Here is a 24601-nt window from a genome sequence, read left to right as displayed (position 1 = left end):
GCTTACGCGAAAATTCGCATATGCGAAAAATAGCATATGCTAATTTTCGCATATGCGAATTTTCGCACGCCAGTCTCACACAGTAGTATTACAGCCTTCTTTACACCACACAAGCTGGAAGCAGAGAGGGGTGATCACTGTGATGTGTACTGTGAAAAAAAAATAAAAAAAATAAACGAATATTCGTAATTACGAATATATAGCGCTATATTCGCGAAATTCGCGAATTCGCGAATATGCGATATTCGCGAATAATATTCGAATTGCGAATATTCGTGAGCAACACTACAAGTAATGTGATTCTTTGATTATGTGATACAAGGTGTATTGGCAGGCTACACATCCACACTGTGACAATGATGTGATAAGCCCTCTGACCGTAATATATATTTTTTTCACCAATGGGAGGGTGATCTTTTTGCATATATCAGTAATACATGCAGTTCCCATTGTAAAAGTTCTGCTACCACTTGAGTCACCAATAATCCCTCCACTCTGCTCAGTGGGATGAAATTGGTTACGTTCTATTCAAATAAATCTTTATTAGTAGTAAGTTCTGCACCTATTTTATACACTATTTTCTTTTCTTTTCTTGCTGTTGGTGAAAGTAAACAAAACTCTGAACATCAAGAGGCTGAAAATGATACATACCTTTTACTTCTCAGAGCTAAAAGTTTTGGGGTTGTCCATCAAAATGCACAACCTGGGTGTGGTGTCAAAAATATAATAAAGCATCTTACTAATAAAATATTAACCACAGTGCATAGATCTTCCATATCTGCTGTTTCTTCTCCACTGTAAGCTGTGATGCTTTCACAGGCTCTGAAAGTAGAGAGCTCCCCTCCCTTCACCCCCCTCTACGCCCCTCAGTCAAGACCAGTGATAGGAAGGGGGAGGTGGTATTACTGTTAATTAGACTTATGACTCTTTTGATAAGGCAAGAAGTAAGGGGGTGGACCCTGAAACGTTGCGCGTCAGATCCTGACTCTCTTTGATGTTTGAGATGCTTCGGCTCTGAAAAATGTGCAAGTCATTTGTATCCTCTGCATTTTTTGGATATTGAAGATAAGGCAGGAAGTCCAATCAGGTGGAAACTACTATGACTGAGAACTGCTTTCTGCTGTCATATCTAATAAGCAGTAATACCAGCTCCCCCTTACGTGAGTGTCTTGTCCTGTACTGACAGAAGGGGGGGGGGGTAATGAGAACTCTGCATTCAGAGCCTATGACATGACATCACAGCTTGCAAGGGAGAAAATGCAGCTGATATGGAGGATCTCTGCACTATGGCTAATAATATTATATTAGTAAGTTGCTTTGTTATACTTTTTGACACCATACACAGGTTGTTTCTTTTGTCAGACATCCTTTAAATTCAAGGTTGATATATTTTATTACATTGTGGCAAACTATTAAGACAATAGAGTGATTTGTATCCTTTATAGTTTCGATGTATTCTTGATTCTGCTACCAAACAAGAAGGCTAGACTTTATGCAATTGTCGTAAACTTGTGTGGAAAGTATGAATAATAGAAATGTGAAAATTATTAAATTATACAGTTTCTCAATGTTTACATAACACCAGTAAATGAAATTATTGATAAATGTAACACTACATACTTTCTGTGCTTTGAACAGCTGTGGGTCCAGGGTGCTCTATTTATAAAAAAAAAAAAAAAAATACATCTTACCACTTTTTTTTCTATTTTTTTTCTTGTAGTATATGCAGTATTTGCTTTCACCAGTGTGGTGGGACTTATCATTGGACTTGAACAGGATGGAATTATAGATGGATTTATGACTCTATATTTAAAAGAGGTAACACCAGCAAATCTGCATAAAAATGCTTTAGCAATGTAAGGATTAACATGCTGGAAACATTTTTTTTACATAGGGCTTTACATAGGTATTGTTCATGAGGATCTAAGTGCAATGTGGAAGTAAAAAGTGTTTTGCCAACGGTATTGCTCACTATAAGGGTAATGCTAAGTGCACATCTTCATTTGGAGCTCCATCACAGAAGCAAAAAAAAAAATTACACTTAAGGTCTGTTGCACAACAGACACCAACGGGTCCCAACAGGTCCCATTGACTTTTAATAGGGTCCGTCTGGGTTCTGTCGGCTATCTGTTGTTTTGCAACTCCAGTCATTTGAACAGATTCTGCAAACGGAGCTCCAGTGCAGATATGAACAAGCCTTAACAGTGACATACTAGAAGGCCTAGCGATATGTTGTCAGCAGTAATACATTAACTATGTAAATAATCAATGTGCCAGGGATGATAATATGTGAAATAAAAATATATTAGTTATTTTCTAGTTGTGTACTTCTAAGTTTCTGTTCACAGATGTTGTGGGCTTATATGTAGCATGCACATTTAAAGGGTGCCACCGAACATATGCCATTTACATGATATTGATTCCCATAGTATGCAAAGTTTTGCTTGTAAAAGGAACTGTCAACTGCTTTTCCAATGGAGTTAATAACTAATTTATATCAGCCAAATATTGCCAAAGAACATTTTTGCACATGTTTGTCCAATGATATTCTATGGGCATTTCAGTGGATATGATGGCTGGCAAGCACTTCCTTTAAGAGGGACAAGATTCTAGCCCTACACAAGGCTGGAAAGGCTACAAAACCATCGCCAAGCAGCTTGGTGAGAAGTTTACTAAGAAGCACCTAATAAGAAGGACTGAAATCCTGCAGTGCCCACAAGGCCCTTCTGTTCAAAAAACACATGTACAGGCCGTCTGAAGTTTGCCAATGAACCACTGAATCATTCAGACACTAACTGGCAAACTTCAGACTTGCCTATACAAGTGCTTTCATAAGCAGGATTTCAGTCGTTCTCACTAAGTCAGTAGGTTTCTCGCAAAGCTGCTCAATGATGGTCTTGTAGCCCATTCCAGCCTTGTGGAGGTCTACAATCTTGCCCTTCACGCCGATCTGATTGATTGCTTCTGTGGACATGTGTTTTTTTTATACAGGTAACAAGCTGAGATTAGGAGCACTCCCTTTTGGATAGTGCTCCTTATTTCAGCTTGTTACCTGAATAAGTGACACCTGGAAGCTGGAAATCTTGCCGATTAATAGCTGAACAAATACTTATTTCACTGAGTAAAATGCAAATCAATTAATAGCTAACTTGACATGCATTTTTCTGGATTTTTGTGTTGTTATTCTATCTTTTACTGTTCAAAAGACCCTACCATTAAAATTGTATGCTGGTAATTTCTTTATCAACAGGGGATTAAACAAACTTTTTCCTTCTTTTCTTCACTGTATACATTTCAATACATTTATAATTACTATGCCATGTACTCCATGACTTTATGTATTCCTTAAAGTAGTGGTCAATTGCCCTGCACAATCCAGAAAGAAAACAGAACTCTACAAAAAGGGTTCAAGGTGATCACTTGTTCTGTAAATTACCCAGCTGTTGGGCTATGTTCACTGTGATAAAGTGGCAAGGAAAGGGTGGATTTCCTTTGCTCACTCTGGAGCAACCCTCACCTGCGGCCTAATGAAGGAGGAAGCCAAGAAGGGAGGCGTTTATAGGGGAGAGATTCAGTCTGATCTGGGCTCTCCCTTGGAAACAGCAGGTCGCTGTAAGGGGGAGACAGCGGGCCCTGTTGGAGGCACACAGCAGGAGCTGTGAGTGGCCCAAGTGACAGTGTGAACTGTAAGTAATCAGGTTGCAGGAGGCACATGTTTTAACTGGATGAGGGGAGCTCACCAGTTAGTAGACAGGGCATGCTGAAAGTTGTAGTCAGTGACCAGACGGTCTAGGACCTTATTTTGTTCCTGTTTTATGTTTTTTTTTACCTGCAACCTGTGTAAATAAAGCTGGTGAAGAGCCAGACTTGTATGCTGAACGGATGTCTGGCGAGTTATTGCGAGGAAACGTGTTCCGTGGCAAGTGACCAGGACGATCCCAGAGCTATCCCCGAGGACGGTTCATCACATCACACATTGTGGTTTTTATTTGCAAATATTGAATTTAAAAACAGTTAAAAACATGAGGACCACAGCTGGAGGTCCACAGTTTGGAGACCACTACCATACCCATACACTGCCAACCTTTTCTCCTAAGTTCTCTCATGAAAAGAAGCAAGCAGTTTGGTCCCTGCAGTTATCTCCATTTCAAGTTTTATATTATTTGGTCTTTAAATAAAATATTTATGTATAGAAACATTATGAATTAATCTTTTCATTGTTCCTATAGTAACCGGACCAAAGATTAACACTTACACACGTAATTTTCACAAGCTACTGTATATCATATGTGCTTCATGGATTTAATTTGTGCCCCTTTATTTTCTTCTTAAGAAATATTTTAATCTATCTTTTAGTATTTAATAAGTACTTTCTGATCCTGAGAAAAATCCTTTGTGGATTTGTGCAGTTTGATGCTAAATACAGAATGGAAAATATGTTCTGCAGATTGCTAGTTTATAATGGTCATGCAGGTTGTATAACAAGGTTACTCATTGGTCTGGAAATGGACCATGTTGTTGGGAGAAATAGACACCTGTCTACTTCTGCTGCTTGGGCCTAAGCAGGGGTGTAACTATTGGGAGTGCTGAGGTGCAAATTAACTGCACAAAACTATTTTAGAGACGTTTATCTTTTAGTGCTTTAAATGATATGGAACTAGACATGCATGGCAGTACATGGCAACATCTGACTTTTGAAGAGAAGGGTAACATGACTGATACAGTTGCATTGAATATGCCAGTGCATAAGGAGAACATATGATTCATGTGCTTTGTTTGGCTCCATCTTTAAAATGTAAAGCGTTTTTCTGCCTCTTCAGCATTTAGGGTCACACTGTAATGCCCCTGCCAATGTGTTGGTAAAAATCAATGTGTCTCCTTTGGCAGAGGGACTTTTGTTTCCTTACTAGCAGACCGTGCATCAAACAAAGCAAACAACGGTTACGAAACAGTAAACCCTGTAGTGTATTTGGACACTTACTATCTGAAACATTCTGCCAAATGTATTCCACTTTAAGCCTATACAGCCATTGCGTCCACTAAAAAAGGTACTTTTATTTATGCAGTTCAATTAAATTCAAATGAAGCAAAGGTATAACATATACTGGACAAGTCTTATGAAAAATACACTTTTTTGGAATATATTTGGCTTATAATAGTCTGTAGGGAAAATTCCAATGTAAACCCCAAAGTAAGTGCCTAAACACAGTGTGAACCTAAACTTAGTCTAGCTGTAGTTGTTGTTTTATTAGTAGCGGTTAGGGTGTGTTCACACCACGATTTTGCTCAACAGTTTCGGAATACGGTTTCATTTTCAAAACCGTATTCAACCGTACTGAAAACCATGTCCATTGACTTAACATTAAAAACTGTATACCGCATTTTGTATACGGTTACATCCGTTTTGAAATGTATCCTTTTTTTGCGTTTTATTTCCTGTACTCCAAACCGTGGTCTACAACGGTTTTGTGTCCAGGTCCAAAACCATATTCTAACCGAATACAATTTTATTTAAACATAGCAGTCTACGAGAAACGTACATGTGTATGGTTTTCTGAATCCCGTTTTGACTTTTGCACATGCGCAGATTGAGACGAAAGCCGCAACTACCTTCTGGAACATGCTATGGAAACACCCCTCCCTTCTTCCTCAAGCCCACAGGGCAAGTGAAGTCATGTCCTCAAGTCATCAAGCAAAGCCACAAGGCAAACCCCTCCCACAACAGAACAACTATAACGTTATTAAAATTTTGAAAAAAAAATGATTACTTTTTATTGAAGAAAACCATACGCAACCTTATGTAAACGGAATAAAAAATTCCAACTGTATACGGTTTGAAAACGTATACGGTTGACTTTTGGAGCATCCGGTTATATACGGTTGGATCCATTTTTGGGTAATCCGGTTTTGTACATAAAACCGTATTCGTAAACTGTAGAGCAAAATCGTGGTGTGAACCCAGCCTTAGATGATGATTGGGGTTATCCAAGTGACTTCTATGATAATAATTTTTGAGCTATGTTGCCAGTATGTGTATACCAGCATACCCGTGTTGTGTATTGATGTTCATAGACAGAAGATAGCCTATTAGTGACTATGTTTGGCCCATTTCTTAAACATAGTTTTTGCAGGACTCCAAAGCATAGTCCTACAAAAGTATGCAATTGAGAAAAAGACTGAATGTGATCACCAGTAGACTATGTTTGGTATATTAAATTCAATGGCTATACAGCAAATATGATGTATAACGATGACATAGCCTAAAAATATGGGCTCTAACTATGAGGCAGCTTGCACCTTAAAGGGGTACTTCGGTGGGAGAATTTTTTTTTTTTTTTTATCAACAGGTGCCAGAAAGTTAAACAGATTTGTAAATTACCTCTATATAAAAATCTTAATCCTTCAAGTACTTATGAGCTGCTGTATGCAGCACAGGAAGTTGTATGGTTCTCATCTGTCTGACCACAGTGCTCTCTGCTGACACCTCTATCCATGTCAGGAACTGTCCAGAGCAGGAACAAATCCCCATAGCAAATATCTCCTGCTCTGGAAAGTTCCTGACATGGACATTGGTCAGAGAGCAGTGTGTTCTAAAATAAAAGAACTATACAACTTCCTCTGGCGCATACAGCAGCTGATAAGTACTGGAAGGATTAAAGGGGTATTCAGGTGAAAAACATTTTTTTTCATATCAACAGGCTCCAGAAAGTTAAACAGATTTGTAAATTACTTCAATAAAAAAAATCTTAATCCTACCAGTACTTATCAGCTGCTGAAGTTGCATTGTTATTGTTATTGTTACTGTCTGACAACAGTGCTCTCCGTTGACACCTCTTTCTGTCTCAGGAACTGTCCAGAGCAGGAGAGGTTTGCTATGGGGATTTGCTCCTACTCTGGACAGTTCCTGAGTCAGACAGAGGTGTCAGCAGAGAGCACTGTTGTCAGACAGAAATGAACAACTCAACTTCAGCAGCTGATAAGTACTGGTAGGATTAAGATTTTTTTAATAGAAGTTATTTACAATTCTGTTTAACTTTCCGGAGCCAGTTTATATGAAAAATAAATGTTTTTCATTAGAATACCCCTTTAAGATTTTTAAATAGAAGTCATTTACAATTCTGTTTAACTTTCTGGCACCAGTTCAATATGTGGAGGGACTCAGTGCACTTTAGTATGCTTAAACAATCCCTGAGTAAATGTCAGGGTACAGGTTTAACTGGATTAATTGAGTTCTACAGTAGCTGAGGAGATAAATGGATATAACACCCTTGTCATGATTTTTACAGACACTTTGCCGCTGAGCTGGCAACTGTGACATAATCCTTGTGTGTGCATGATGTCCGGTGAGGCTGCAACTATACGTCTAGCCAGAGAATATGTGTACATTATAGTCATTTCACCTTGTATGCATTTCTCCACAGACTGAGCCGTACCTGAACACCGCACATGGTCACATGATCTGTTACTGGGATGGCACTGCTCATTACCTGATGTACCTGCTGATGGTGGCAGCAATAGCATGGGAGTAAGTGGCTCATACTACAGAAATCTTAAGTATTATAGAATCATTAAAGTAAATAAAGAATGCTTGTAAAATGAAAAGTTCTAAAACTGTCCACTATACTTTGTTTTATTGTTTGATCGAATCATTACTAACTGTCTTTGAAAAGGTGAAAATAAATTCCGAATGTGGCCTGTTTTTCCAGCTCCAGTTTACAATTTTAGACTGATATGTCTCACACGGTATCAAAGTAGAGTGAGGTTTTCCATTTACTGGCACCAAACAAATCGTACAATTGTTGAAGTATTGAAATACAGAATACAGTGGGGATCAAAAGTTTGGGCACCCCAGGTAAAAATTTGTATTAATGTGCATAAGAAGCCAAAGAAAGATAGAAAAATCTCCAAAAGACATCAAATTACAGATTAGACATTCTTATAATATGTCAACAAAAATTAGATTTTATTTCCATCATTTACACTTTCAAAATAACAGAAAACAAAAAAATGGCGTCTGCAAAAGTTTTGGCACCCTGCAGTGTTAATATCTTGTACTGCCTTTGGCAAGTATCTCAGCTTGTAAATGCTTTTTGTAGCCAGCCAAGAGTCTTTCAATTCTTGTTTGAGGTATCTTTGCTCATTCTTCCTTACAAAAGTCTTCCAGTTCTTTGAGATTTCTGGGCTGTCTGTCACACACTAATCTTTTAAGGTCTATCCATAGATTTTCAATTATGTTGAGATCAGGAGATTATGAAGGCCATGGCAAAACCTTCAGTTTACGCCTCTTGATGTAATCCCCAATGGATTTCGAGGTGTGTTTAGGATCATTATCCGTTTGTAGAAGCCATCCTCTCTTTAACTTCAGCTTATTCACAGATGGCATCAAGTTAGCATCCAAAATTTGCTGAAATGTTATTGAATCCAATTTTCCTTCTACTCGTGAGATGTTCCCTGTGCAACTGGCTGCAATACAATCCCAAAGCATGATTGATCCACCCCCATGCTTAACAGTTGGACAGAGGTTCTTTTCATTAAATTCTGTTCCCCTTCTTCTCCAAATGTACCTTTGCTCATTCCGGCCAAAAAGTTAAATTTTAACCTCATCGGTCCACAGAACTTGTTTCCAAAATGCATCAGGCTCGTCTTTTTTTTTTCCAATAACAAAAATATAAAAAAATTTCCACAAATATCATAGTACAATTTTTTAACCCTCCCCCCCTCCCTTCCCTTCCCTTCCCCCGTCAGCCTGGCACCATCACTCATCCACTCTCTTCCATTCATCTTCAATTCTCTTACTCTTTTTTTAAATTTTTATAATACATTATTTCATATATTTTTATTTTCTTTACTAAGTCCCACAATTCCTGTATACACGGTGCCTTAGGGGCCATCCAGTTTCTAAGAATTATAATTTTAGCTATACCTAACAATTTAAGTATAATTTTTTTATGTTTGACTCCATCCAATTTTAGACCCAGCATCACAGTTCTTAGTTCGTACCTTATTTCCTCCTGAAATCTATCATTAATAATATCCACAACTTTTTGCCAGAATTCTCGCACCTTACAGCAGTTCCACACCATATGGAGCCAATTAGCATCATAAATATTACATTTGGGGCATTTGGGATCTTCCCGGAATCCTATCTTATACATAAGCTTTGGAGTATATTGTGTACGATATAGCATCATGAAATGTGATATTCTGTGATTCACACTAATTGAAGCAGTTTCTAAATTATTAAAAATGGTCCCCCACTCTTCTTCCTTAATTTCACCTGTGTCTTTTCCCGATTTTATTTTACAGTGAGGTACTTCTTTTTTACTATTAAGAAGAGCCTTATATATTTTACTCATTAATTTTTTCTCATTACCCCTTGAATTTCTTATTAGTTCAATCAAAACGTGAGATTGTGTTATTAATCTTCCCTTATCTACCTCTTTCTCAAATGCATCTCTGACTTGCATATAGTTAAATATATTATTAGTGTCTAACTTAAATGTCACCATTATCTCTGACCATTCCCGTAATTTTACATGTGTAAATAAGTGATTTACTTAAACTATCCCCTTACTTTCCCAATCCGTGTATCCTGACATTTTTTTTAATTCTAGAAAATATTCATTATGCCATAAAGAGGTACACCTAATACTACCATTAATTCCAATTATTTTTTTTAATCTTGTCCCATACTTAACTTATCTTAATGTATAGAGCGTTAGATTTACCCCTCAAGGATTTTAATGTACCACTTTCCAGAAGTTCCCATATTGATTTACTTCTAATCTCCATTTTCATGAAAAAAATCCTAATTATTTCTTGCTCATGAACTAGAAATATTGTCTGGGCCGCTAAAAAGTACTGAAAGAAATCTGGGATCTTCAATCCACCCCCTTCCAACGGGCAAGTGAGATATTTTAATTTAATTCTCACTCGTTTCTGTCCCAAGATTAATTCATTTAGCTTTTTCCCTATTATTCCGAAAATGTTTTCCTTAATCCAAATTGGAGAAACTCTTAAGAAGTGGAGCACCAGGGGAAGGAGTACCATTTTAATCAAAGTTATCCTATCTGCCATATTTAATTGCAATTTTATCCAAATATTAATTTTAATTTTATCCAACAAAGGTTGTAAATTAAGTTTGAAAAATTCATCAACTCTTTTAGAAACTTTTATACCTAGATATTCCAGATTATCTGTTGTTTTTAAAATTTTTATGTTACTTATTGGCGTGGCAATTTTCTCATCTAACGGAAGCAACCCTGATTTTTGCCAGTTTATTTTAAACCCAGATATTGCCCCAAATTCTTCCACCATTTGAACTACCTCCGGAACTTTTTGAATTGGGTTTTTTATAAAAATAATAACGTCGTCCGCGTAAAGCAGGATTTTTTCTTTATCCCCTTGCGGGCCAAATCCATAGAAGACTTCAGTATTACGTATATCAATAGCAAATGGCTCCATAAACAAAGCAAATAGTAATGGCGAAAGAGGACATCCTTGCCTTGTACCTCTTTCAAGACAAAATGGGTACGATAATACACCATTAATATTTATTCTTGCAGTTGGTGTTGAGTAAATAGTCCTTACTGCCTGTGAGAAAACCTTCCCCATATCAAAATACTCCATAACCTTTAAAAGGAAACCCCACTCCACCATGTCAAACGCTTTATTAGCATCCAAAGACAGGATGGAGCGGGGGTCCTCACTCACAGATTGGATATTCAAAAATACCCTGTGTAAATTTACTGCCATGTCCCTTCCGGCAACAAATCCTCTTTTCATTTTCTCCTATAATATTGGGTAAAATTTTATTGAGTCTATTCGCCCATATTTTCGCAAATATCTTGTAATCTGTATTTAATAACGTTATTGGGCGGAAATTCTCTATTTGGTCACTATTGCCCCCTTTCTTTGGAATTAAAACAATTATTGCTTCTAGCATTGTGGGAGTTAAACTCCCTACTCTCAAGGATTCATAATAAACTTCCATTAAACAGGGCAATAAGGCATTACCAAATTTCCTATAAATTTCTAAACAAAATCCGTCTGATTCAGGCGACGAGTTGCCTGAGAAGGACCTAAGAGCTTCCTGTACTTCTTCTAAAGAGATATCCTTATCAAGTTTACTTCTATCTTCCTCCCCTATCTTCGGACCCTTTTCTTTTGCCAAATAGACCTCCATTTCTACCTCCGTCCCTTTTACTTCTGATTTATATAGCGTTTGATAGTATTCTACCGCCACAGAGATTATATTTCCATCCCCTCTTACTAATTTACCTTCTTTATTTTTGACCGCGTTTATTTCTTTAGTTTCTCTTTGATTTTTAATAATATTTGCTAACCATTTATTTGATTTGCCACCCTCTATGAATTTCTTTTGCCCCCAGAAAAGCAATCTATGTTGAACCTTTTCCAAAATAAATTCTTTGTACTTATTCTGGGCTATTTCAAGTTTCGCCCAATTTTCTTCCCCTGGAGCTTCTGCAAATTCACCTTCACTTTTTTTAATTTCTTTTACCAAGGTATTTTCTTTGTTTTTAACCTGTTTTTTGACAAACGAAATATTTTTTATCAAAATGCCCCTCAGAAAAGCCTTAAGGGCATCCCAGACCATGAACAGATTTGTAGAGTTTTTATTTATTTCCCAAAACCATCTAATCTCTTCTTCCACTCTATTCGTTACTACATCCATTTCTAGCCAATGTGGGTTAATTTTATTATTCCCTTTATTTCCAACAAACTTTCCCCCATATTCTAACAAGCAGACCATCAAAGTGTGATCTGAAACTGACTTGGGTTCATAAATCATCTTACCCACTGCTCTCAAAGCGTTTTCATTTAGAATCAGGTCTATCCTTGATGCCGTTTTATATGAGGCGCTATAGCAAGAAAAAACATTTTTAAAGGGGTTCAAAACATAGCCAGACATCCTCCCAACCAACTTCATCACAAAACCTAGCCAGTCTTGTTTTCCCTTTCCTTATTCTACTCCCCCCCCCCCCAAATCTCTCCCACCATCCATCACAGAGTTAAAGTCACCCGAAACAAAAACATCTTTATAAAATTTCCCATTCACGGACTCCATGAACTCTATAAGTACTTCCAGAGAGAAAGGGGGGGGGGGATATACACAAAGGCGAGTATTACCATTACATTTTCTAAGCTAGCATGTAAGAAAATATATCTCCCTTTTTTATCTATTTTAGACGAATTAATATTAATGTTAACTTTCTCATGTATCAAAACAGATATTCCTGCCGAATAGCTTGAACCAAAGGAGTGGAAAGAGTGTTCCACCCACTTTTTCCCAACTAGGTATACCGCATCTTTATTTAAGTGAGTTTCTATGATACATATAATAGCCGTCAAAAAACGACTAATTCTATCAAAAATGGCTATTCTTTTTCTCCTCTCCTTCATTCCCCTTATATTCCAAACTATTAATTTAGTAATTTTTTTCCCACTCATCAAAGAAACTCATTCCTCCTCATATTCTCTTCATCATCTTCACACACTTGCCAGGCTAACATCCCCTCTCCTTAACCTATCTTCTAATTCAGATACTTTACTTCTTAAAATATTATTTTCTCTCATTATCTCTTCTTGGTTTTTACTCATCAGTCCCATTTTATTATCTATTTGGGGAATCAAAGTCTCAATTTCTCCCGCTCTTTCTTTAATTTTCTTCATATCCTCTCGGATTAAGCCAACATCAGAACTCAAATATCCCACTTTTGTGGTTAGCTCCTCTAGAGATTTATTGCTTCTTTCTACTCCACTCAGTATAGAGTTTAAGAGTTGTGAATTGGATTCTTCATCCTCTCCCTCCTCTCTCCCTTCTTCCACCTGAAGCACCGTATATCTAGAACCATTAGATGCTTCACCATATTTTTGGAGTCTAGTTTTAACAGAGTCTCTGGGAGATTTAAGGAATTTATCCAATTTTCCATTATTTATAGATTCTCCAAAGGTACCACCTCCAGATCTTCTGGGTTGTATTTTGGGGGGCATAGTGAAGAGACTTTTTATAAATTTTGTTTTTCCCTGAGAGAAGGATAACCACAAAGAGAAGAAAAATCAGTTCAGTAAGTTCATACCTTATTCTTCCAAAGATGGTCGACAAAAGAAAATTTACCAGCCTACTCACTCCGACAGGACCCTTTATATAGCAAACGTCCGATTTACTCCTTTTAATCTTTCCTGTAGATGTAATAGTTCTTACCATTAATATTCATTGTATCACTCATCTCAGTCAATAGCCATATTTAATTTTAGTTTTAAAACATTTAAACAGCAGTCATATTTCCTTGTTAGACGGAGTGCCTCTGAAAAACCATTTTCTTATAACACTGTCATAATTAAGTGTCATAATTAAGTTCTTAGGGTCCAGTCCACTTCGGGGGTGGGGGTATATGTAGATTGGCTACTATAGTTAACGTGGGAGCATACATAGAAGGGTCATATTAAGTTTTAATAGGTAGTCCATCCCTCCTTAATCCTCATTACTGCACTCAGGGCCGTATGGATCCGTGTCCTGACTCATAGGGGGTTATCATATTAATCCCCCTAAGCTCTCCATCGGCTTCATGAGAAGGGGTTTCATATTCCATATTTACATTTAATCGCAGCAGCAGTGTTCATATTCTACCCTGAGCCATTTTACATTACAAGTCCCAGCGCATCACATCACAGCATATCAAGTTTACTTGCCGGTCCAGCTCTTCCCGCACTGCCTTCCGTCCTCCAACAGTCTCCGGGGGGCTCCACTCATGTACTGCCGACTTCCAGCCTGGGACTCCTGGGGTTTTAATTTTTCCTCTCGCCGCCGAGCACCGAGCCCTCTCACAGCCCGCGCCCGCAGCAAGATCTCCGTTGCCGCCAGAGTCGGTGTCTTCCGGGTTCAGCGTGTGGCGTGCATCACGTGATATCTCCTTCACATGATCACGCCCAGACTAGCACCGCAGCCGCTCCCCAGACTTCTCCCAGATCCCATTCCCTGGAACCTGCGCCGGGCCGAAAAAAAGAGCTGACCCCCACTGTTTCCATGTAAGCTCCTGTAATCCGTTCTCCCCTCACCCCGGGTCCCTCCGCTTTCTTCCCCAGTCAGATCGACTCGTCCATGGGAGACGCATTCCGTCTTGTCCCGGGTAACCATGAGGAGGGCGGGAGGAAGAGGAGACGGCGGAGCCTGACGAGCCTACATCCTCTCGTCACGTGACCGCATCAGGCTTGTCTAAATGTTCATTTGCAAAGTTCAAATGCAGATTTTTGTGGTGAGGATGTAGAAGAGGTTTTCTTCTGATGACTCTTCCATGAAGACCATATTTGTACAAGTATCTCTTTATGGTGGAATAGTGTACCACAACTCGTGTCTGCCAGATCTTTCTGGAGGGGTTGTGCAGTCAAACGTGGGTTTTGAATTGTTTTTCTCACAATCCTGTGAGCTGTTCTGTCTGATATTTTTCTTGGTCTTCCAGATCTTACTTTAACTTCCACTGTTCCTGATGACTGCCATTTCTTAATTATATTCCGAACAGAGGATATTGACATCTGAAAATGTTTTGCTATCTTCTTATAGCCTTCTCCAGTTTTGTGAGTGTCAACTATTTTCAGTTTCAGATTTCTAAACAACTGCTTAGAAGAACCCATGGTGCTGATGGTTGGGGCAAGGTCAGATGAGCCTGGGCTTTTAAAACCTTTGAGATTGACATCACTTGGTCTTCCCAGATGATGATTGAGAACAATCCATGCCACTGGCAGGTCTCAGCTTTGCAAAGGGGGCAGTGCATGCTATAATTTCTGCAGGGTGCCCAAACTTTTGCAGATGCCATTTTTTTTCAGTTATTTTGAAAGTGTAAATGATGGAAATAAAATCTAACTTTTGTTGACATATTGTAAGAATGTCTAATCTGTAATTTGATGCCTTTTGGAGATTTTTCCATCTTTCCTTGGCTTGTTTATGCACATTAATAAAAAATTTTACCTGAGGCGCCCAAACTTTTGATCCCCACTGTATATTAGAAAGTTACAGAATTTTTTATTATATTTATTTTATGTAGACACAAATGAAAAAATGTCCAGCGCAGTCTCTATGCAATACATTTCTTTTTATTCAGCAATAAGCCAACATGGTGAACAGGTGATGTGTTTCGGCCACAGTATGTGGCCTTAGTCATAGAATAAAAAAAAAAGTATTGCATTGGGACTGCGCTGGACATTTTTTCGTTTGTGTCCATATTATATGAGACGTGGGTCTGGTCTCATCCGAGACGCAGTAGAGACAAGTGGGAGAGTTGTTCCTAAAGCTACAAATTTATTTTATGTAGTCCTAGAAGCAGCCTGTGTGAAATAATACAGAAGATAAGGTGCAAGGATCAAAAATATCTATGCAAGTGGCACCTATAAAAACTACACGTCAAGGAGCCCTTACACATCCCAATTGTGAAAAAAATTTGAAAATTATGGGGTCATAGTTTATAGTAGAACAAAACAAATATAAAATTGGTTTTATTGGAATTAGGCCCTTAAAATAGATTGTATGTCAGTTTTACTGTTTAGTAATTAATTAATTGAGGTCTCATGAATTTGTAAAATAGCATTTTTATGGGTTCTGTAATATATTGGATGGTAAGATAAAGGATTCCATTAAAAAGTACAACTTGTCCTGCCACTTCCAGTGGAAAATAAAGCTGTTATGGTTCTTGGAAACTAAGGAGGAAGAAAGCGTAAGTGAGAATTCTATATTTGGGTAGTGGGGAAGAGGTTAAGGGGTTAAACTATATAATGCACATTAGAAACCTTTGACTACAGATTATTAAAGGACATCTGCAGCATTATACAACTTACAGTGGGGATCAAAAGTTTGGGTACCCCAGGTAAAAATTTGTATTAATGTGCATAAAGAAGCCAAGGAAAGATGGAAAAATCTCCAAAAGGCATCAAATTACAGATTAGACATTCTTATAATATGTCAACAAAAGTTAGATTTTATTTCCATCATTTACACTTTCAAATCAACAGAAAACAAAAAAAAATGGCATTTGCAAAAGTTTGGGCACCCTGCAGAATTTATAGCAAGCACTGACCCCTTTGCAAAGCTGAGACCTGCCAGTGTCATGGATTGTTCTCAATCATCATCTGGAAAGACCAGGTGATGTCAATCTCAAAGGTTTTAAATGCCCAGGCTCATCTGACCTTGCCCCAACAATCAGCACCATGGGTTCTTCTAAGCAGTTGTCTAGAAATCTGAAACTGAAAATAGTTGACGCTCACAAAGCTGGAGAAGGCTATAAGAAGATAGCAAAACGTTTTCAGATGTCAATATCCTCTGTTCAGAATGTAAACAATTCAAAACCCACGTTTGACTGCACAATCCCTCCAGAAAGATCTGGCAGACACTGGAGTTGTGGTACACTATTCCACTATAAAGAGATACTTGTACAAATATGGTCTTCATAGAAGAGTCATCAGAAGAAAACCTCCTCTACGTCCTCACCACAATAATCAGCGTTTGAACTTTGCAAATGAACATATAGACAAGTCTGTAGTGTTGCTCGCGAATATTCGCAGTTCGAATATTATTCGCGAATATCGCATATTCGCGAATTTCGCGAATTTCGCGAATATAGCGATATATATTCGTAATTACGAATATTCGTTTTTTTTTTCTTCACAGTACACATCACAGTGATCACCCCTCTCTGCTTCCAGCTTGTGTGGTGTAAAGAAGGCTCTAATACTACTGTGTGAGACTGGCGCGCTAAAATTCGTATATGCGAAAATTAGCATATGCTAATTTTCGCATATGCGAATTTTCACATATGCTAATTTTTTATATGCTAATATTCACTTATGTTAATTTTCGCATACGCGAAAATAAAACGAGAATATAACAAATATGCGAATATTCGCGAATATATGACGAATATTCGTCCATATATTCGCCAATATTCGCGAATTCGAATATGGCCTATGCCGCTCAACACTACAAGTCTGATGCATTTTGGAAACAAGTTCTGTGGACCGATGAGGTTAAAATTGAACTTTTTGGCTGGAATGAGCAAAAGTACGTTTGGAGAAGAAGGGGAACAGAATTTAATGAAAAGAACATTTATCCAACTGTTAAGCATGGGGGGTGGATCAATCATGCTTTGGGGTTGTATTGCAGCCAGTGGCACAGGGAACATCTCACAAGTAGAAGGAAAAATGGATTCAATAAAATGTCAGCAAATTTTGGATGCTAACTTGATGCCATCTGTGAAAAAGCTGAAGTTCAAGAGAGTATGGCTTCTACAAATGGATAATGATCCTAAACAAACCTCAAAATCCACGGGGGATTACATCAAGAGGTGTAAACTGATGGTTTTGCCATGGCCTTCAAAATCTCCTGACCTCAACATAATTGAAAATCTATGGATAGACCTTAAAAGAGCAGTGCGTGACAGACAGCCCAGAAATCTCAAAGAACTGAAAGACTTTTGTAAGGAAGAATGGGCAAAGATACCTCAAACAAGAATTGAAAGACTCTTGGCTGGCTACAAAAAGCATTTACAAGCATTTGGAGCAGGTCATGTCAGCCGTGACCTCATGCTGCAGCCAGCACGCCTCCTGCACGGGAGAGCAGCGGCAGAGCCGTGGCCACGTGCAGGAGATTGCAGGGGATCCCAGCGTTCGGACCCCCAGGATCAAACACTAATCCGCACTATCCCAGGATAGGGGATAAGTTGTTTTCACCCGCAGATGTCCTTTAAGCTCCATAGGATAGCTATGCTGGCTGTGGGTTGTCTGCGTTTTAAAAACTAAAAAGTACAGAGTGGTCCATGCTTGGAGTGAAATGTTAAATATAAAAATATTATTTTTAATATTATTATATTTCAGTAATAACCAAATAACATAGTGACATCTTTAAAGTGTTCTGTGATGCAATGGAGCAACACTGCTTCAATTTATACCCCATAAAGATCTGAAAATCCAGAATATCTACTGATCATTATATAATACCATAAAATGCCAAACTATAGGAATTTTACTGTGTATGTATTTCAAATGAAAACTTCTTCCTCTTACTACTTTCTTATGTCTAACAGTCAGAGCTACAGAACCATTGGCCTTTACTGGGTAGGATCCATTGTAATGAGTATGATTGTGTTTATTCCAGGAAGTATTGTTGGTAAGTAATACACAAGGACTGTCATTTCTGTATCATTGTTCATATAATATTCAAAACCAGAAATTATAGCCTTAAAGCGCAACTGTCATAAATATGTACCCCCATAAACAAAACCTAGGATGACAAAGTTGTTAACCAATTACAATTCAGGCATACCTTTTGCTGCTTTCTAGTAGCTTTAATCAGGCTTAAAAATGCTTTATATTATTGTCAGCAACAGTCGGATAGACATGACAATGCACAGAGGCTAACATGCTTATCCCCTGTAGGCAGCGAGTTCTCAAATTTAGAAGAAAAAATAGTGCCCGTTCTCCTGTTTTCATACAATGCCACTGATGTACTGGGGGCAATGAGTTCTTAGAGGATTAGATACTAAGACAGGTTATCAAGTTTGGGGTTTAGTTTGCGATCAACTCGCCCCTAAGATGTATTTTCTCCAATGTACAAATGTATAAATGAACAGTACAGAGATCTTTCTAGTTATCTTTTTATAACTAGGCCGGTAACCATGATAAGGGGGCATCCTCTACATCTAGAGGAAAGATGGTTTCACCATCATCACAGGAAGGGGTTCTTTACTGTAAAAGCAGTGAGACTATGGAACCCTATGCCACATGATGTGATATCTGACTCAATAAACAAGTTCAAGTAGGGGTTCGATGTTTTTCTAGAAAAATATTACGTTATGGATACTAGATTTATGGGCATAGAATGTTGATCTAGGGACTTATTTTTTTTTCAACCTTATAAACGATGAAACTATCTAATAGATCTGATAAATCACTGGCCCAGATTTATCAATCTGCCTGAATACAATTTTCATTTTATCAGAGCTTGTTAACTTTTTAAATCTGAGCTGTGATTGGTTGTTATTGGAAAAAACAGACAGTTTTGATAAGGCAGATGTCATAATATTGCATCATAAAACATGACATAGGGCAGGGAAGAGTGAGCCCTAAGCTGACCCTAGACCTCTTTCCCTGCTTACTTGCACAACTGTCCTAATGGTGGCTTCTAACTGGGCGCCAGTTCCTAACTAAGGTGTTAACTAAGGTGCAGGGGCGTCATAGTCAAAACAATAAACAAGAACTGTAAAGGTCAGAGATACAGTCAATAAACCAGAATACAGAATTATAGAAGGAATACAAAGTAGCACAAAAGAGACATCAAGGAATCATAGTAACAGGAATATAGCATACAGACAACAGCCTAAGAACCAGACACAAGATAAACGGCAGATATGATAACATGAACAAGACAGAATAAAATAGGAATTATATATGGTGAGATATATCCAGGGATACAGGAGATGAATAAGGTTAGACTGAAGACAGGCACTATATATAACTCAAGGATATACAAGTACTATAATGACAAGAACAGACACAAACGCTCAAAGACGAACTGGTCTGAACACGAGCCAAGAACTGGATACACAGAACAAATTCAAACTAGATACAAAGCTAACTGACTTCTATATTAGGGACAAAGCGAAGCTCGGGAACCGGATATAAAACTAGGAGGAACCGGATAAACTACAAAGCCAAACTACAAATCATGGAGGGACACCAAAAAGCACTAAGCACAAACAGGTCAGGACAGGGGTCAAGATTCAAGACTCACAGAAACAGGTGTGAACACACACCCACAACGATTACTAAACAAAACACAAAGTAAACAGACTAAACCTGACCAGGTACACATAATACAAGGAATATCAGAATTGAGCTAAAAACTAACACTGGACAAAAAGCCATGGCAATACAAAGTGCATGTGCACACACAGAGACAAAGTGCAGAGTAAATTCTAATCAGCAGCACCAGCTGGAAGGCAGAGCGGGATTCAAATAACCAATCCCGTGCGGCTATTGGCCAGGGACTTGAACTCTTTCCAGACCAGAGAGCAACCTACACAGACTTGTAAGGTGCACTCTTTACAACAGATTGATAACTCTGGCCCAGTATGTCTAAACAATCCTTAAGTAATATAATGTACAACAAGTGTTTTATGATACTCTTTTTAAACAAAGAAGTATTTTTTTTTACTAGGTAAATATGGAACCAGAATGAATTCTGCATTTTGCTCAAGCATCCTTTATATTTGCCTTTCACTATGGGCTGGGCTTAGAATCTACAAGCAACCATCTGTTGCCAGCAATCCATCTGTAAAGGTAACATCTTTGTAAATCTAATTGATAGAAACAATTGATAAAATGATTACTGAATTCAATTTGGACCTGCAGACTGGCACTTTGTTGATGTATTTATCTTTCTACAGAATATTATAAATTATTTATACATTTATAATTGGCTAAACCCACTGATATTCAGTCATAAGGAATTATCTTCTACTTCTCACATTGGGGTAAAGAAGGGTTTTACATATTGAATTGTAAATACATGATACAACGCCATGGATGACACATCTCTAGTTGTCTCTATAGTAATGTTAAGCATGTCAGCAATGCCATCATTACTTGTACAATACTGTGATCTCTGCAATCGCAACAGTGATAGGATTACTTGTACAATACTGTGATCTCTGCAATCGCAACAGTGATAGGATTACTTGTACAATACTGTGATCTCTGCAATCGCAACAGTGATAGGATTACTTGTACAATACTGTGATCTCTGCATTTGCAACAGTGATAGGATTCTGTGCTGGGATGAGTTTCGTTCTCATCCCAACCTTTGCAGCAGGAGCAGAGCTGTATTTTCTTGGAGAGCTGAGCAAGTATGTATTTAGTCTATGAGACTTTGTATGAATCCATATAGAAAATGCACGTCTCTTTATGGAGAGGTGATCAGGAACTAAGGGGTACAGTGCTGAGTGCTTCTGTCCCTTTGTTTTAGAGAATGGTATTTGTCTCAGCAAGCCCCCCCCCCCCCCCCCAGTGATGAAAACTTATGACATATCAGAATTAGGCTGGGTTCACATCATGTTTTCTCAAATACGGGAGCGCATACGGCAGGGGGGAGTTGAAACCTCACGCTCCCGTATGCAATTCATTTCAGTGAGCCGGCCGGAGTGAAACGTTCGGTCCAGTCGGCTCATTTTTGCCCCGTATGCACTTTTCCCCGGACCTAAAACTGTGGTCAACCACAGTTTTAGGTCCGGTTGTAAAAGCGCATACGACGCAAAAATGAGCCGACTGGACCGAACGTTTCACTCCGGTCGGCTCATTGAAATGAATTACATACGGGAGCGCATGTGAAAGCATATGGGAGCTTGAGATTTTAGCTCCCCCTGCCATATGCGCTCCCGTATGGGAGAAAACGTGATGTGAACCCAGCCCTTAGTTATAAAAATTATAGTTAGTACACAATCAGGAAAAACTGGCCAAGTAGAACTACAAATGGAAATCCATCCTTCAAGGACAAGCATGTTATTTAAAGGGAACCTGTCAATAGGATGGAGGCCATAAAAGCAAGGGCAGTGTGTAACAGGCATTTAAAGGGGTACTCCACTGCTCAGCATTTGGAACAAACTGTTTTGAATGCTGAAGCCAGCGCCGGGAGCTCGTGCCCCCTCCCATAGACTTACATTGAGGGGGCGTGGTGTGAAGTCATGAGGGGGCGGAGCTATGATGTCACAAGTTTCCCATGCTGGCTCCAACATTTGGAATAGTTTGTTCCAAATACTGAGCAGCTGAGTACCCCTTTAATAAGATTTACTATCATGTCTTTCTTGCTTAAAGTAAGTAGTCTAAATGGCGAACAAAATACTTTTAATCTGGCATGTGGGTTATGCTAATGACTCCTAAATAGTCATTGCAGCGGAGAACAAACCATAACTAGTTATGGCTCTCTGTCTGTAATCACGCTCTGCAAGCATGATTGACAACCAAAGAGGCTTTTACATCACTCACTTCCAGGACATAGAAGCCGTAGTATGAAATATTCATTACTCTGGATCAGGATATTACTTGTAAGCCTTATGTTGTTTTCTGCAGGTGATCCAAAATATTCAGCAAAAAAATATATTTCGCAGACCGTCTGACCTAATGCTGGCCATGTACCTAATTGCTGCAACTATCTTCTGTATATTCAGAGGAATGGTGAGTTAGCTACAGTACCCCTTTATAGTGTGCCTAGTACTTTGTTCGATGAAGACACTTCAATAGGTGCAGAGTGAAAAATGGAAATTGAACACAGTTATTTATAACTTATTACCTTTTGTTTTTTTCCCCCTTTCAACAAAGTTGTATTAACATGCCATGCAAAATGTATAAAAAGATCCTTTGTGTGTTTAACTCTAATATCCTACTTACAAAAAAGTGTGTGTATATATGTATCTGTATATATTTATATCATGGGGCTGTCAAATAAGCATGCAAATAACATTGTTAAAGTCCATTCTTTTAGCACAACTAATTTAATTGATTGTGCAATTAATGAAGCAGCACTTACACACTACAGCCCCATTCTCTATAAAATGTTGAAACTCCGCTCTTCTGTTTGGAACATATCATGGAGGAGCATATAATATACATGTCACTCTACCTTCTCCACTGTGCCTGTGCTCTATGCTCAAGCGCAGTGTATCGCTTTGAAGGAAGCAGAATGCTGTTTATGTCACATGCTCCTCCAAGCGGAGTGGAAACATTTTATAGAGAAAGCAGCCATAGTAAGTGCCAGAGGTACTACAGGGGAGGCTACTACTATCTAAAAAATTGCATATTTTTGGTCACTTTGTATACCATAAATTTTTTTTATAAAAAGCGATCAAAAAGTCCCATCAAAACAAAAAATAGTACAGATAAAAACTTCAGATCATGGTGGAAAAAATTAGCCCTTATACTGCAGAAAAATAAAAAAGTTATAGGGGTCAGAAGATGACATTTTTAACCTCTTAAGGACACAGGGCGTACCTGTTCCAGTATTTAAAACAGGGTCACGTCGTGACACCGCATCATACCGGGTCGGTCCCGGCGGCTTATCATAGCCGGGACCCTGGGCTAATAGCATGCAGCACAGATCGTTGTGCTGCGCGATTAACCCTTCAGACGCGGCGATCAAAGTTGATCGTCGTGTCTAAAACGAAAGTAAAAGCTTACCGGCAGCTCAGTCGGGCTGATTGGGACTATCGCGATAAAATCGCGATGTCCCGATCAGCTAGGACTACGGTTAAAATGATACCCTACTTATATAGGTTGGATATTGTCGTACTTAGGAAAAAAATCATAACTTCATGCAGGAAAATTTATATGTTAAAAATTCTCATCTTCTAACCCCTATAACTTTTTTATTTTTCCGCGTAGGCGCCGTGTTCTGAAGTTTTTATTGTTATCATTTTTGTATAGATCAGACTCTTTGTTCGCTTCTTATTCATTTTTTCATGATATAAAAAGTGACCAAAAATACGCTATTTTTGACTTTGCTATTTTTTTGCGCGTACGCCATTGACTGTGCGACTTATAATTGATATATTTGTATAGTTCGGTCATTTCCGCATGCGGCGATACCACATATGTTATATTTTTATTTACACAGTTTTTTTTATGGGAAAAAATGTTATTAGGGAAGGGGTTAAATGACCTTTGTTAACTTTTTTTTTCCACTTTTTTTTTTGCAGTGCTATAGCTCAATGATCTCTTATGCTGATCCCTGCAAAGCCATAGCTTTGCATGGATCAGCGAGATAGGGGCTCGATTGCTCAAGACTGTAGCTCAGGCTTGGAGCAATCAAACCAAGATCGGACGCGGCGGAGACAGGTAAGGGGACCTCCGCTCGCGTCCTAGCTGATCGGGACATTGCGATATTATCGCGATGTCCCGATCAGCCCGACTGAGCTGCCGGGAAGCGTTTACTTTCACTTTCAGACGCGGTGGTCAACTTTGATCGCCGCATCTGAAGGGTTAATCGCACGCTGCACAACGATTGGTGCCGCGCGCTGTTAGCCCAGGTTCCCGGCTATGAATAGCAGCCGGGACCGACCCGGTGTGATGCGGGGTCACGGTGTGACCCTGTTTTAAACACCGGGACCTGGCATAGGGCGTACAGGTATACCCTACGTCCTTAAGAGGTTAAAGGGTTAAACGTACTACTTTTCGTGCAAATAGTTATCATTTTCACCAGAAGTAAAACAAAATCAAACCTATATAAGTTTGGTATTATTTTAATCATATGGACCTAAGGAATACAGATAAGTCCACTGCGTAGAAACGGAAGCGCCCAAAAGTTACAAAATGGCGGGGGGGTTTTCAATTTGGTCCCACAAATTTTTTTTTCTGTTTTGTCGTAGATTTCTTAGATTTCGTAGATTTCTTGGTAAAATGACTGATGTCATTACAAAGTACAATTGGGGTCTCAAAAAATAAGTCATTATATGAGTCTGTAGGTGCAAAGTTGTAAGGGTTATGATTTTTAAAAGGTGAGGAGGAAAACACGAAAGTACAAAAATGGAAAGTCCTTAAGGGTTTAATA

The 24601-nt window shown here is 38.5% G+C and overlaps 1 protein-coding gene across 9 annotated transcripts in view; it reads left to right on the top strand.

Annotated features, from left to right (window-relative positions):
* Positions 1–24601, top strand: part of TM6SF1 (transmembrane 6 superfamily member 1) — a 116418-nt gene that overhangs the window by 84660 nt on the left and 7157 nt on the right. For 5 of the 9 annotated variants that reach the window (XM_056572172.1, XM_056572169.1, XM_056572173.1 and 2 more), the window contains exons 3-7: positions 1721–1818; positions 7422–7525; positions 18090–18172; positions 20222–20343; positions 22129–22233. In XM_056572172.1, the coding sequence (XP_056428147.1) occupies positions 1721–1818; positions 7422–7525; positions 18090–18172; positions 20222–20343; positions 22129–22233 (512 nt within the window). Of the gene's footprint in view, positions 1–955; positions 1161–1188; positions 1308–1720; positions 1819–7421; positions 7526–7732; positions 7853–18089; positions 18173–20221; positions 20344–22128; positions 22234–24601 lie in introns of those variants that run through there. The other 4 variants (XM_056572174.1, XM_056572176.1, XM_056572175.1 and 1 more) reach the window with 4 other exon arrangements.

Source organism: Hyla sarda, chromosome 4 (assembly GCF_029499605.1).
Source record: "Hyla sarda isolate aHylSar1 chromosome 4, aHylSar1.hap1, whole genome shotgun sequence".
NCBI lineage: Eukaryota > Metazoa > Chordata > Amphibia > Anura > Hylidae > Hyla > Hyla sarda.
The sequence above is the reverse complement of the archived record's forward strand: the minus strand, read 5'-3'. Positions and strand labels throughout refer to the sequence as shown.